Source organism: Castor canadensis, chromosome 12 (genome assembly GCF_047511655.1).
Source record: "Castor canadensis chromosome 12, mCasCan1.hap1v2, whole genome shotgun sequence".
NCBI lineage: Eukaryota > Metazoa > Chordata > Mammalia > Rodentia > Castoridae > Castor > Castor canadensis.
In genome coordinates this window covers 114,934,671-114,948,159 of record NC_133397.1, presented here as the reverse complement: position 1 = coordinate 114,948,159, position 13,489 = coordinate 114,934,671, and the positions used below count along the sequence as shown (strand labels likewise).

Here is a 13,489-nt window from a genome sequence, read left to right as displayed (position 1 = left end):
GGCGCTGTTTTGGGAGATGTTGGAAACTTTAGGACGTAGGGCCTCACTGGAGTAAATAGGTCACTGGGGTCATGCCTTTGAACATTATACTTGGTCCCTGGTCCCTTCCCCTCACCTCTCTGCTCCCTCACCACCATGAGGTGAGTAGCCTATGCCACAAGCTCCCACCACCATGATGTGCTGTCTCACCTTGGGCCAGGAATGGGCTGTGGACTGAAACCTCTGAGACCAGGTGTGAGCTAAAATAACTAATTCCTCCCTTAAGCTGTTTATGTCAAGTATTTTTGTCATTGCTGCACAAAAGTAACTAACACAGAATGAAGAAACACACAGACTCATGCTGAAATATATCAGCATGAAATTTCAGAATATCAGGGAAGAAAGGTTTCAACTCAGGGTTTTGCACTTGCAAAGCAGGCACTATGCCACTTGAGCCACACCTCAGTCATTTTGCTCTGGTTATTTTGGATAACTATTTGCCTAGGCTGGCCTTAAACCTTAATCCTCCTGATCTCAGCCTCCCTATTAGCTAGGGTTACATGTATGAACCACTGATGCCCAGTAGCATGAGACTTCTTAATAAAAAATATAAAGATTAGAAGAAAATGTAGCAGTGCCATTGAAATACTGAGGAAAGATTTCCATCCTAGAATTCCATGCTAAGAAATCAGAGGAGATACAGAGTAAGCACATTTTTAGACATGTAGTTCCCTTTCCAAGAAACTACACAGATCCTAAAAACAGGGGTCCAATACAGGGAGGAGCAAAGGAAATCTCTGGAAGTTGGTGAGGAAAGTCCCAGTGTCTTCGGGCCTGTTTAAAATGGCCTAGAAACAATGGATATAAAATAATGGGCTGGGTGCATGGCTCAAGTGGTAGAGTGCCTGCCTAGCAAGCTTGAGGCCCTGAGTTCAAACCCTAGTACCACCAAAAAAAAAAAAAAAAGTAATAAGAATTATCCTGGAAGGATGTCTCCCAAAGTGTGTGGGGGGGGGAGTGGGATGGAATAAAGAAAATTATCTTACAGTTTTTATTATAATGAAAGAAGTTTAATGATTTTAAACTTCTGTTTTATTTTGAAGAGGTTAATGAAAATACTAAGAAAACCAAGCATATGTGCACATACACTTGTATAGCAAATTGAGGCAATTATTGCCCCCACAAAAATAAGAAGTTATATGAAAATGAAATCTAATCCTGTTACATTTATATGGTCCAGTTGTAAAAATAACAGTAACAGTGATAGCCATACCAATATTAACACTGACACTGATTTATAAAACCACACATATATATTGAAAAGAAAGGTACAAAAAGTGAGTGTGCTGTGGATGACAAGAATGATGAGGAATCAATGAGAAAAAAAGCAACAGAACCATCTTATTCAGTCAGGCATGGTGGCACACATCTGTAATCCCAGCAGTTGGAAGGCTGAGACAAACAACAAAAAAAGGGATGGATGGAGGGGGGGAAATTGAAATATAAGTGAGGGGTGAACTTGTTCAAAGTACATTGTATGCATGTACAGAATTATATCAATGAAATCCCCTTGTGTTATTAATATATGTTCATTCAAAAAGAAAATAAAATTTAAAAAATAAAATAGAAACAAAAAAGAAGCATCATATTCAGAAATGTGAAAATAAATAAAAAAGAAATATACAAATGGGTTGAAAATGACAGGTTGCAGGAAACAGACAACATGGCAAAGACAAGTAGGATATGGGATTATGATTTTATTTTAAAAGTACTATTTGTCTTTCGTTTTTTTGGCCTGTTTTTTGTTTGTTTGTTTTGCAAAAGGGTGGCACCTATTTGACTTGAAAACCATGTATGTACACTACATTTAAAATTTAAAATTTTAATTTAAAATTTGAGTACAAGTTTGGGGAACAGTCAAAACAAGTGTGGGAATGATAATGAAGAAGTCAATATTAGACAACCATGTTCTGCAGTAAAAGCAGAGTACAGGATTAATTACAAGGCTAAGTAGCAAAGGTGAGTTATGCATTTTTAAATGAACCACCCTGAAAAGTGTTTTTGTTAAGGACAGAAGGAAATCCTCCTGAACTATTCTCATTGCATAAATTAATACTTGTTTACTAATAACAACAGTATAAATTTTCTCTGACTAGTGAAAACATAGATGTGCCAAGTTTCCAATTGCTGTAATTGTCAGAGCTGCCAATATGGTCTTCCAACAATCACTCCAGCATGATATAACACACCTTCTTTACCATAAAAAGTCTGTGAGTTTTAAGACCGTTTGTTGAAAGATGACAAAGACAAGAAAATCAAGAAGATAAGGCCTAAAACTGTAGGTTCTCTGAGTAAGAAGACTTATTTAAAACAGAAAATCCCAGGCCGGGCACCAGTGGCTCATGCCTGCAATCCTAGCTATCTCAGGAGGCAGAGATCAGGAGGATGAAGGTTCGAAGCCAGCCTGGGCAAATAGTTCCTGAGAGTCTATCTCAAAAAAATTCTTCACAAAAAATGACTGGTGGAGTGGCTCAAGGTGTAGGCCTAAAAAAAAAAAAAAAAGAAAAGAAAAAATCCCAGAATCACCTTGGTGATGGTGAGGAAGCAAAAAGAAGAAAAATAAAGACTATACCAGCTCCCAGCAATTAGGAGACTAAGGCACAAGGATCGTGAGCTTGAGGCAGTATAGGCTTTATAACTAGGCTGGTTCAAGGCCAGCCTGAGTTACATAGGGAGAACCTGTTCCAAAAAAGCAAAAATTCTAAAAACCATGAAGAGACTAAGAAATTGGTAGACTAGAATATAAATTAGGGCAGATGACAAAAAAATTGAGGAGGTAGTGAGCTCTGAAAACTTTCATTTATATGGATCCAAAGAGAAGTTCAACTTTCCACATTCCTATAGTTTCTATAGTTCCTGGTTTTAGAACGTCAAGCACTTACACTTGGGTTCCGCAAGGAGGCGATTCTTCAAGAAAAGGTATATGACTTGTTGATCCAGGATTCCGGGGAGTGCTTGTGTGAATATTTGAAGCATCATGTGTTAATCTTTGACTGGAGTCTTGAGGTGGCGTAGCAAAACTAGTCCCAGATGAACTATTCGATCCATCACCTTTGCTCCCATTACACTGCTGGTTGAGCACTGCCACCTCATTACCAAGGCTATCCATTCCAATATTTAATTCACCAAGCTTTTGAATGGACCTATAAAATAAAACACACAGAGTTCAAAATACAAATGTAATCACATTCCTGATGTATTGAAGATTAAGTTTGAGGAAGTAAACATGTGCACATGTGCATTTGTCAAATTTAGTGCTAAAAATTACCATCATAAGACATAACCAAGATTCTAAAAGATTTTTCTCACAGTACCACACTGTAAAAGAGACAGTCCTAATGGGTATAACAGACTTTTTAGAAGCATCTTTTGCCAGGCATAGTGGTGAACACCTGTAATCCCAACACTCAGGAGGCTAAGTCAGGAGGATTGCAAGTTCAAGGCTAGACTGGGCTACATAATGAGACCCTACCTCATAAAAGTACCTTTTATCATAAAAGCAAGAAAAAAAGCCCCACAGAAAACCCCTAGTATAATTTTGGTTTTCTTTTTCTTTTTGGTTTAATTTCCAATTTAAAACTTAATTTGGAGAGGGGAGAGAGTAGGGGAGGGGGACAGGGGGGAGAAATGACCCAAACAATATATGCACATGTGAACAAATGAATAATTTAAAAAAAAACTTAATTTGGAGCTATGGGTACAGCTCAGTGGTAGAATGTGTGTGTCACATGTGTGACACCTGGGTTCAAAGAGAAAGACAAAAAAACTCAGTTTCCAATCATAGTCAATAACATCACCACTACTAAAGTTTTTTTACCAACAAAATGAGCTGCTTTCATTCCATCTGTGTCAACTAGGAAATGGATGACTACAGCAGGCTATAATGAAACAAAAGTCAAATTCATATATTCATTCATTCTGTAACTATGTCTTGCCAGGCTCTGATCTAGGCACTAGGGACAGAAAATGGGTAGCATAACAACATGGTCTCAGGACTTTTTCCTTTCCAAATAGTCTTTCAATCACCATAGCCTAATTCTGTATTTTGGGCTTGGGGCTCTGTCAAAGGCACAAAGAGGAAGCTGCCAGGGCTCTCTCAAGGTAGACCTAGCCAGGTGCCAGTGGCTCATGCCTGTAATTCTACTTGGAAGACTAAGATCCGGAAGATCATGGTTCAAGGCCAGCCCAGCAAAACAGTTTGCAAGACCACATCTCCAAAATACAGCAAAGTGGGCTGGAGTATATTCAAGTGGTACAGTGACTGCTTTGTAAGCAAGAAGCCCTGAGTTCAAACTCCAGTCCCATGAAAAAAAAAAAAAAACAAAGAAAGGAAAAAAAAGTTAGAACTAGTAGTCAGCAGTGGTGGCACAAACCTGTAATCCCACCACTCAGGAGAGACTGCCAGAGGAAGATCTTGAGTTTGAGGCTAGCCTGAGCTATATAGCAAGACCCTGTCTCAAAAACAAAACAAAAAATTTAGACCTAGAACTGACCCTGTATCACTCTCCAACTTAGAATCAATATGAAAGAGGACTAAAACAAGAGATGTGATTATCAAAAGGTATTGTGGTTTATGGTATTTTCTACACTAAACCATTGTGTTGTTAGGGTTTTAAAATAGATGTAAAACAGTCAATGCTGGGCATAGTGATGCATATCCATAATCCCAGCATCCAGGAGGCTGAGGCAGGAGAATTGAGAGTTCAAGGCCAGTCCCTGTCAAAAAGAACAACAAAAATTAGTCAATATTATTAAAAGAACTGGCAGCCTTTACTAAGCATTTATCAGTTATAAATTTTAATTAGGCAGCATCTCTGTGAAACATTAATCCTGTGAAATGCTCCCCATAAACAAGGGCTTGAGGTCAAATAAATTTGGGAAATGCTGAGTTAAGGGTGAAATGTCTTTAAAATACTAATACATTATTTTGACTTGCTTAAATTAGAAGACAAGGGCAGAATATGCCTGTAGTAAATGCCAAATCTATGATGCCAATTGTAGTATTATAATAAAAACAAAAGATCAAGAGGTATAAAATAATGGTACAGACCTAGCAACACAAATCCTATCATGTGCACAATGCAGTAGCATGTGCCCATATAGTCCTAGCTACTCAGGGTGACTGAATCAGGGGAATCACTACCTCAGGAGTCTGAGGCCAGCCTGCCAGTACAGCAAGACGCTATCTATTAAAAAATAATCCAATCATGTAATTGTTTTCTTCAGTAAATCTATTATATAACACAACATTTATCTTCCTCTTTCTATGCCTCTTAGAAGGAAGAAGCAAAATTTAAATCTGTGAATAATGATCTGCAAGGATGATCTGGTAGAACATTAAGAGGAAAAGGTACATTTTTTGTGTGTGTGGTACTTGGGCTTGAACTCAGGTTCTAAACCTTGAGTCACACCACCAGCCCTTTTTTTTGTGAAGCGTTTTTTCGAGCTAGGGTCTCACGAACTATTTGCCCAGTTGGCTTTGAACCATGATCCTCCTGATCTCTGCCTCCCTCAGTAGCTGGGATTATAGGTGTGAGCCACTGGTGCCTGGCAAAAAGGTACATTTTAGTTTACAGATTCTATCTCAATTCTGTTTGTCCCTGATATTAGTCAGGTACTTTAAAGCTCTGGCACATGCTCAGATATAAAAAACTAAGAGTCCAGAAAAAAAGAATTGAACAAAACTGCTATATTAGAGGCTAAGGATGTAGCTCAGTGGTAGAGCTCATGCCTAGCATACTCAAGGCCCTGGATTCAATCCACAGCACTCAAAAAGAAATATTAAAGGGTTAGAAAACAATAGACAAAGAAAGATTAATCAAATTTATGTGGAACTAATATGCAAAAATGCATGACAAACACCTAGTCACTATTATAGGTCTGGTTATTCTATAGATTTCTATAACATACTTTCCCTTTAATTTAATTTCAAACTCTAATCACCAAAGAAATTGAAAAAGGTGTCTTAACAACAAATATGCTCTAAACTAAATTATTTGAAATATATTTGTGATTGTCTTTAAAGAAAGGACAAGCTGGGCACCTGTGGCTCACACCTGTAATCCTAGCTACTCAGGAGACAGATCAGGAGGATCTTGGTTCAAAGCCAGGTTGGGCAAATAGTTCATGAGATCCTATCACTAAAAAACCCTTCACAAAGAAGGATTGCTGGAGTGGCTCAAAATGTAGGCCCTGAGTTTAAGCCCTAGTACCTCAAAAAAAAAAAAAAAAAAAGGATAACTCTTCTTGAATAGTTTAACTTATTTCTGAGGAAGCTATCTCTACCACTATTGGGTCACAGAGCCTTACCACATTGTTTTCTAATTCATTACTGGGTATCTTCTGTTAGTGAAAAACAACTTGGTTAGAAAGCCAACTTGCAACCATGACTTTTATGGGTATCACGACTGACATCCAAAAGCCAGAAGTGGCAGTTCATTAGATTAGGATCATTCTGACAAGCTACAGACTTAATTAGAAGTGGTAAGAAAACAATCCACAATGTGAAAGTTCAGAGGCCTACTGAGACTGTTGGTATCATCAGTGTAAACACTCCCTGTGCAGAGATAGGATCAGTCTCAGGCTCACTACTTACACAACACTCAATGTCAAGCTGATTACATCCAATATTATTGAACCAAGGGAAGAGCTGACAGTCACCACTGCAGTTTGCCTAATCATAATCATGAAACCACTACTTAGAGTAGACTTCCATGTGTCAGAAACTGCTCTGAGGACTCTTATATGTAACGTAACTCATTTGCTATTCCACCAACCCTTGCTCATTAAATATTCTGGTTTATTGATTTTTGAAAACACATATATATTATAGATATACTCTATAACTAAAGATAGCATAGTTAAAACTGTTCAGACAGAAAATATAAGGATCATTTTAACATACTGAATCCAAAAGAATCTAGAGGATTTTGTCGTTTGTTTGAGATAAAGTCTCACTATGTTGCCAGGCTGGCCTGAAACTCCAACTCCTGAGCTCAAGCTATTTTCCTGCCTCAGCCACCCAAATAGCTGGAACAGCATGAACATATCACTATGCACCCAGATAACTGCAGGTTTACACACTCAAAAATACTGTAAGAATAACAGCTACCAAGCCAGGGTGAACAACTTGCCACTGTATTAAGCATTTAGGGGATTAACTCATTTAGTCTCATAGCAACCTTGGAAACTAGATGAGGAAACAGGCAAAAAGAAACTAAGTAACTAGGTCCTCAGTTACATTAGTGACAGCTACCCCAAAGCAAGCTGCATCCACCCCAAAGTGAGGCTTCCAGCATATGGGCTGAATCAACACACTCTCCTGGGAAGAAGGACAAAACTATACAACCCTTAAAATGCTGTGACTGGAAGACATGCAACTCCACATTACTCTTCAAAAGCCTGAAAATTTCAAACTACACAGAAAGCATCAGTTACTGAATGTTTACATAGCTTAATTCCTTATATTTTAGAAAAATGACCTGTTAAGGAACTGCTCAGTAAGATTCTGCTGCTGGTCAGGACCGTCCTCCTGATTCACACCTCCTTCAAGCAGCATTTGCTGGTAGAGCTGTCTCTGCTGCTCCTTCTGTTCTAAATGCTGTTGATAGCGCAATCTCTGCCTGTAATATTCTTGAAATTGTTCAGTGGAATCACGAAGCTTCAAAACATTACAAAAACAATATAGTTGAAGACTATTACTGAATGTGTCTTTACTCAACAGTATCTTCCATAAATACTAACAAAATATACTAGATATATTTAACAATTACAAAGCACTTAATACATTGCTCTTTGAAAAATAACAGTATCCATGAGTCTCAATGCTCACAGAGATCAGCTATTTTGCTTTACTCCAGAGACTAACCAAAATGAATGGTCACCCAGATTCCTTGCCTAACCCCCCCCAAAAAATGCAAATTAATGGTTATAGACATAGGCAGAAAATATGCATATAAAGACAAATTTACTTGAATAAAATACATATTGAAGGATTTTGTTAACATACAATAAATGTTAACCTTGTCAAACATGCTTAAGCTTAAATGGTCTAATAGGTCTCTATGAAAAGAAACAAACTTTCCCTCAAAAATGGATTTCAAATGTTCTTTCATAAGGAATAATAGACAGGTGTTAAATTTAGCAGTCTCAACATTCCTACTTAACCATTCTAAAAGAACTGTATAGGATTTAAACTGTATATGATTATTACAGGACTGAGATACATAGTGAATTCCAATAGAGAAAGACTCCTCTGCCAAGCCGAAATCTAGTTATATTGACTGGATCATGTGCGCTGGGGTAACCCTGGAACAAATCAATCATCTCTAAAATTGACCAACACTGACAAGAAGCTTAACCAAGATTCTTTTTTTTTTTTTTTAATCTTGAGGCACCTGGGTTTGAACCCAGGACCTTACACTTGCTAGGCAGGTGCTCTACCATTTGAGCCACTCTGCCAGCTTAACCAAGAATCTTATACAGTTATCTAAAGCTAAAACTGTCTTCCTTCTCTGGGAAATAGGTACAATACTTCTTTATTTCATAACTTACAGCAGTTTAACTCTGAGTTAAAATTATCCATATGTACTTAAAATGTTTATTAAGGTAAAATATAAAATTTGTCATTTTAGCCATTTTAAAGATACAATTCATGGCATTAGTTATACACACAATGTTGTGCAACTATCATCACTACATCCAAAATGTTTTTATGATCCCAAACAGAAACTGTAACTATTAAGCAATAATTTTCCACTCTTCCCACCCCTCCTCTCAGCCCATGTCTATGAATTTAATTATTCTATATATTTCATATAAGTGGGATCATTCAATATTCGTTCTTTTTTATGATTATTTCATGAAGTGTAAGGTATTCAAGGTTCATCCACTTTATAGCATTATATCAGAACCTCATTCCTTATTATGGTTAAACAATATTCCATTGTATGTATTTACCACATTTTTGGGCTGGAGGTATGGGGCAAGCAGCACAGCACTTGCCTAACAAGTGCAAAGCCCTGAGTTCAAACCCCAGTACTACCAAAAAGTCTGTATTTACCACTCTGTGCTTATCCATTCCTCCGTGGATGGACAAACGGACAGATTCTTTTCATCTTTGGCTATCATGAGCATGGGTATAGAAATATCTGCTCCAGTCCTTGTTTTCAATTTTTGGGTATCAACCTAAGAATGAAATTACTGGGTCATATGTTTAGCTTTTGAGGACCCAACGAACTATTTTCCAATTTATTTTATTTGCATTTATTTATTTTGAGGTGCTGGCATCGGAATGTTGGGCTGTATGCATGCTATTTAAGTGTTCCATCACTGTGCTATAACCCTCACCCCTGTAACAAACTGTTTGTTACAGTGGCTGCACATTTTATATTCCAATTAGCAATGTACAAGGGCTTAAATTTCTCCACACCCTCACCAACACTTATTTTCATTTTTAATTATAGCCATCTGGTAGTATAAAGTTATGTCTCAATATGGTTTTGGATGTTTATTTCCCTAATGATCAATGGCGTTAGCATCTTTCCATGTGCTTATTGGCCACTTATGTGTATATTGGCCACTTATGTGTATATATATTTGGGGAAATGTCTAATGTGAGAAATGCCGTTCCCAAACAGTGATCAAAGAAACACTCAGGAGTCACTCAGCAAGACAAAAAGAACAGTTTTACTTCTGCAGAAGGGTGCAGCCACAGACCAGTCTGATAGGCAGAATACACTGAGCAGGGAGTGAGTTCAATTTTTATCTCTCTCTGCCCCTCACCCTGATGGACTGGTTTGGATTCACAATCTTCACAACTGGTTACTTAGAAAAGGGGGACACGTGGGGTAAGGGGGACCTTGAAGCAGGGAGGACAAGAGAATTCTTTTGAGCAATATTCATCTTTAAGCAAGCAGTTGGAGATTAGGACACCTGGCGATAAACAGCTCTTTATTTGACCGAAAGAACCTTGCAAGGTCAAGCAATGTTTCACAAAGCATGTAGGCAGCCATTTGGGGAGGTGGGCTGGCATCTACATGATAGTTTTATATTAACTCCTTTGACAGAAAAAAAAACTTCACTTGATTCTCACAATTCCCCTCTTTTATAGTTCTTTTTTCTTTAAACTTAGCTAGTATTAATTGACTTTTGGTTAAGCCTGACCATCTAGTTGCCCCTATCTTTATCGGACTGGACATTTCAAGAGGGCCTCATTAGTCCATCCTGTTCTTGAGGGTTGTTACTTATATTTTATGACTACTGCTCATTATTTTGGTGAGAACCCTTTTTGTTTATTTTGGGAAAGTTTGTTTTGCCTCAGCACCTGCATGTAAAGCTGATTTTTCATGCTTTTTAAAATGTTGTATTTTTAAGTGTGCCTTTTTGTCTCCTTTATCTAGAACAAAGTTACTTTGTCATTTGTCCTTTTACATTTACATTTCTAGGGACATTTTTGTCATTTTATTTTATTTCCTTGTATTTCCCCCTCTCCAGAGGTAACTCTAACTTCTGTCAGGAAAGGGGGCATTGACTCAAGGGGCCCCTGAACAGTCAGTGTCTCTATTGAGATGTCGAAGGGGGTCTGTCAAGGAGTCCATGGTATCAGGAGGAGGTCTCCAGCATGTATGACTTTGTCTCCATCACCATCTGGAGCTTGATTGCCTCCAACCTTAAAGAAACAAATTTGACAAGCAGATTAAGAGACCAGGAGCCAAGTAGAGGGAGGAACCAGGTTAGAGACGGTAGTTAAGATTTAATTTCTTTTTTAATACTGGTAGCAGGAGGTATTGGCTATAGTACATTTTTTAAATTTCTGAACCTGTGGTTTTTCTTGTACTGAGTAGAATCACCATGGCAACAATACATTATCGGTATATATGTCCAAGAAAAACCCATTGTTTAAAGAAAAGTTGAAAACACTATCTTTTAAGTATCAAAGGACATGTCTAGAGCCAGTAAAAATAGTCACTTTGTCTCTATTTAAGTAGAGGGCTCTGGCTAAAAATATGAGTTTCTATCTGGAAGGGCTTTAATGCCAGATAGCCACACATGCATAAGAACTATTTCCTCAATTCTCTCAGCTTTGATTATTTTTGAGAGGTCTGGCAAAAGTGACTCCATTTGAACATTGACAGTATTCCCCACCTTGTCTCTAAGCTGCTTGTCTCTGAGTAGTCTCTTCTGAAGATCTTCCTCCCATCCAAGTACTAACAGCCTTGTTGTTATGAGCTTAGAGAATAAGTTTTAGTTTAACATTGATACATTAAATTTTGACCTTATAAAACCTTTAATGTAATGCTTAGATTTTAGTCAACTTAATCACTTACATAAGCATTTATAAGCTCCATCTTTTTATGACAACTTACTCTGTACCTTTATGACAATTTACTCAGCACCCCCTGGGACAGTTTGTTTTTAATCCTTTCTTTTTGGGGGACAATTTTGAGGACAAACCTTTTTTTATATAATCCTTTTTTAATCTAAATTTTTTAACCCTTTATTTTTAAAAACCATATACTTACTACCTTTTATGTATTTTTGTTACTTGTTGAAAATAACTCAAAAAATCTTTTAACTTAGAGCCTTATATCTGCATGAAAAAAAAGAAATCAACCTTAAAATTATTTTTGTATAAAAACAATTTACAGAAAGCCCATTTGTAAATAGACCTATGTATTATAAGAGAGAATTAAATCCCAGATTTTATTTATGACAGAATGAAACAGATTAAGGTTATTTATTTTTATTGTTTATACATTTATTCATATGTGTATACACTGTTTGGGTCATCTCTCTCCCCTGCCCCCCTGTACCCCTCGCTTCCAGGTAGAACCTGTTCTGCCCTCTTCTCCAATTATATTGAAGAGAAAACATAAGAGATAATAAGAAAGACATAGCATTTTTGCTAGTTTGAGATAAGGATAGCTATACAGAGAGACTCCTAGCATTGCTTCCATGCACATGTATATTACAACCTGAATTGGTTCATCTCTACCAGACCTCTTCATTATTTCCTGGTCACCTTCCCATAGTGGCCTCTGCCGGTTTAAGATTATTTTATTCGCTCCTCTATAGTGGGCACATCAACCGCTTTCAAGTTTTAGGTTTCCTTCCCTTTCCCTATTCCTCCTGTACTCTTCTCCCCTTAGTGTGCGACCCATGTCCAATAATATTACTGTATTTGTTTTAGGTCCAAAATCCACATATGAAGGAGAACATATGATTTTTGGCCTTCTGAGCCTGGTTAACTTTGCTTAAGATGATGTTCTCCAGTTCCATCCATTTACTTGCATATGACAAAATTTCATTCTTCTTTGTGGCTGAGTAAAATTCCATTGTGTATAGATACCACATTTTCTTAATCCATTCGTCAGTGGTGGGGCATCTTGGTTGTTTCCATAACTTGGCTAGTGTGAATAGTGCTGCAATAAACATGGGTGTGCAGGTGTCTTTGTGGTAACCTGAGCTGCATTCCTTAGGGTATATCCCTAGGAGTGGTATTGCTGGATCATATGGCAGATCTATGTTTAGTTTTTCAAGAAGCCTCCATATTGTTTTCCAAAGTGGTTGTACTAGCTTACATTCCCACCAGCAGTGTATGAGGGTTCCTTTTTCCCTGCATCCTCACCAGGATTTGTTGGCCGTATTTTTGATGATGGCTATTCTAACAGGGGTGAGGTGGAATCTTAGTGTGGTTTTGATTTGCATTTCCTTTATAACAGGGATGGTAAACATTTTTCATGTATTTTTTGGCCATTTGGATTTCTTCTTTTGAAAAAGTTCTGTTTAGTTCAGTTGCCCACTTCTTTATTGGTTCATTGATTTTTGGGGTAGTTTAGTTTTTTGAGCTCCCGGTATATTCCGGTTATCAGTCCTTTGTCTGATGTATAGCCGGCGAATATTTTCTCCCACTCTGTGGGTGGTCTCTTCAGTTAAGAGACCATTTCTTTTTTTGTGCAGAAGCTTTTTAATTTCATATATTCCCATTTGTCCATTCTTTCTCTTAGTTGCTGGGCTGCTGGAGTTCTACTGAGGAAGTCCTTGCTTTAACCTATTGCTTCCAGAGTATTCCCTGCTCTTTCCTGTACTAACTTCAGTGTTTCAGGTCTGATATTAAGGTTTCCTAATCCTCTTTGAGTTGATACTAGTACTACAGGGTGATAGGCATGGATCTAAGCTTCAGTTTTCTGCAGGCAGATAACCACTTTTACCAGCAACATTTGTTGAAGAGGCTGTCTATTCTCCATCATATGTTTTTGGTGCCTTTGTCAAAAATAAGGTGGGCATAGTTGTGTGGATTCATATCTGGGTCCTCTATTCTATTCCACTGGTCTTCAAATCTGTTTTTGTGCCAGTACCATGCTGTTTTTATTGCTATGGCTCTGTAATATAGTTTGAAGTTGGGTATTGTGATACCTCACAGCATTGCTCTTTTTGCTGAGTATTCCCT

General features: G+C 37.6%; 1 protein-coding gene across 5 annotated transcripts in view; it reads right to left on the bottom strand.

Annotated features, from left to right (window-relative positions):
* The window catches only part of Wdr47 (WD repeat domain 47), an 85,713-nt gene that overhangs the window by 14,285 nt on the left and 57,939 nt on the right, over positions 1-13,489 (bottom strand). For all 5 annotated transcript variants that reach the window (XM_074050847.1, XM_074050848.1, XM_074050849.1 and 2 more), the window contains exons 7-8: positions 7,521-7,699; positions 2,922-3,182 (exon numbers count right to left, since the gene is read on the bottom strand). In XM_074050847.1, coding sequence (XP_073906948.1) covers positions 2,922-3,182; positions 7,521-7,699 — 440 coding nt within the window. The remainder of the gene's footprint in view (positions 1-2,921; positions 3,183-7,520; positions 7,700-13,489) is intronic.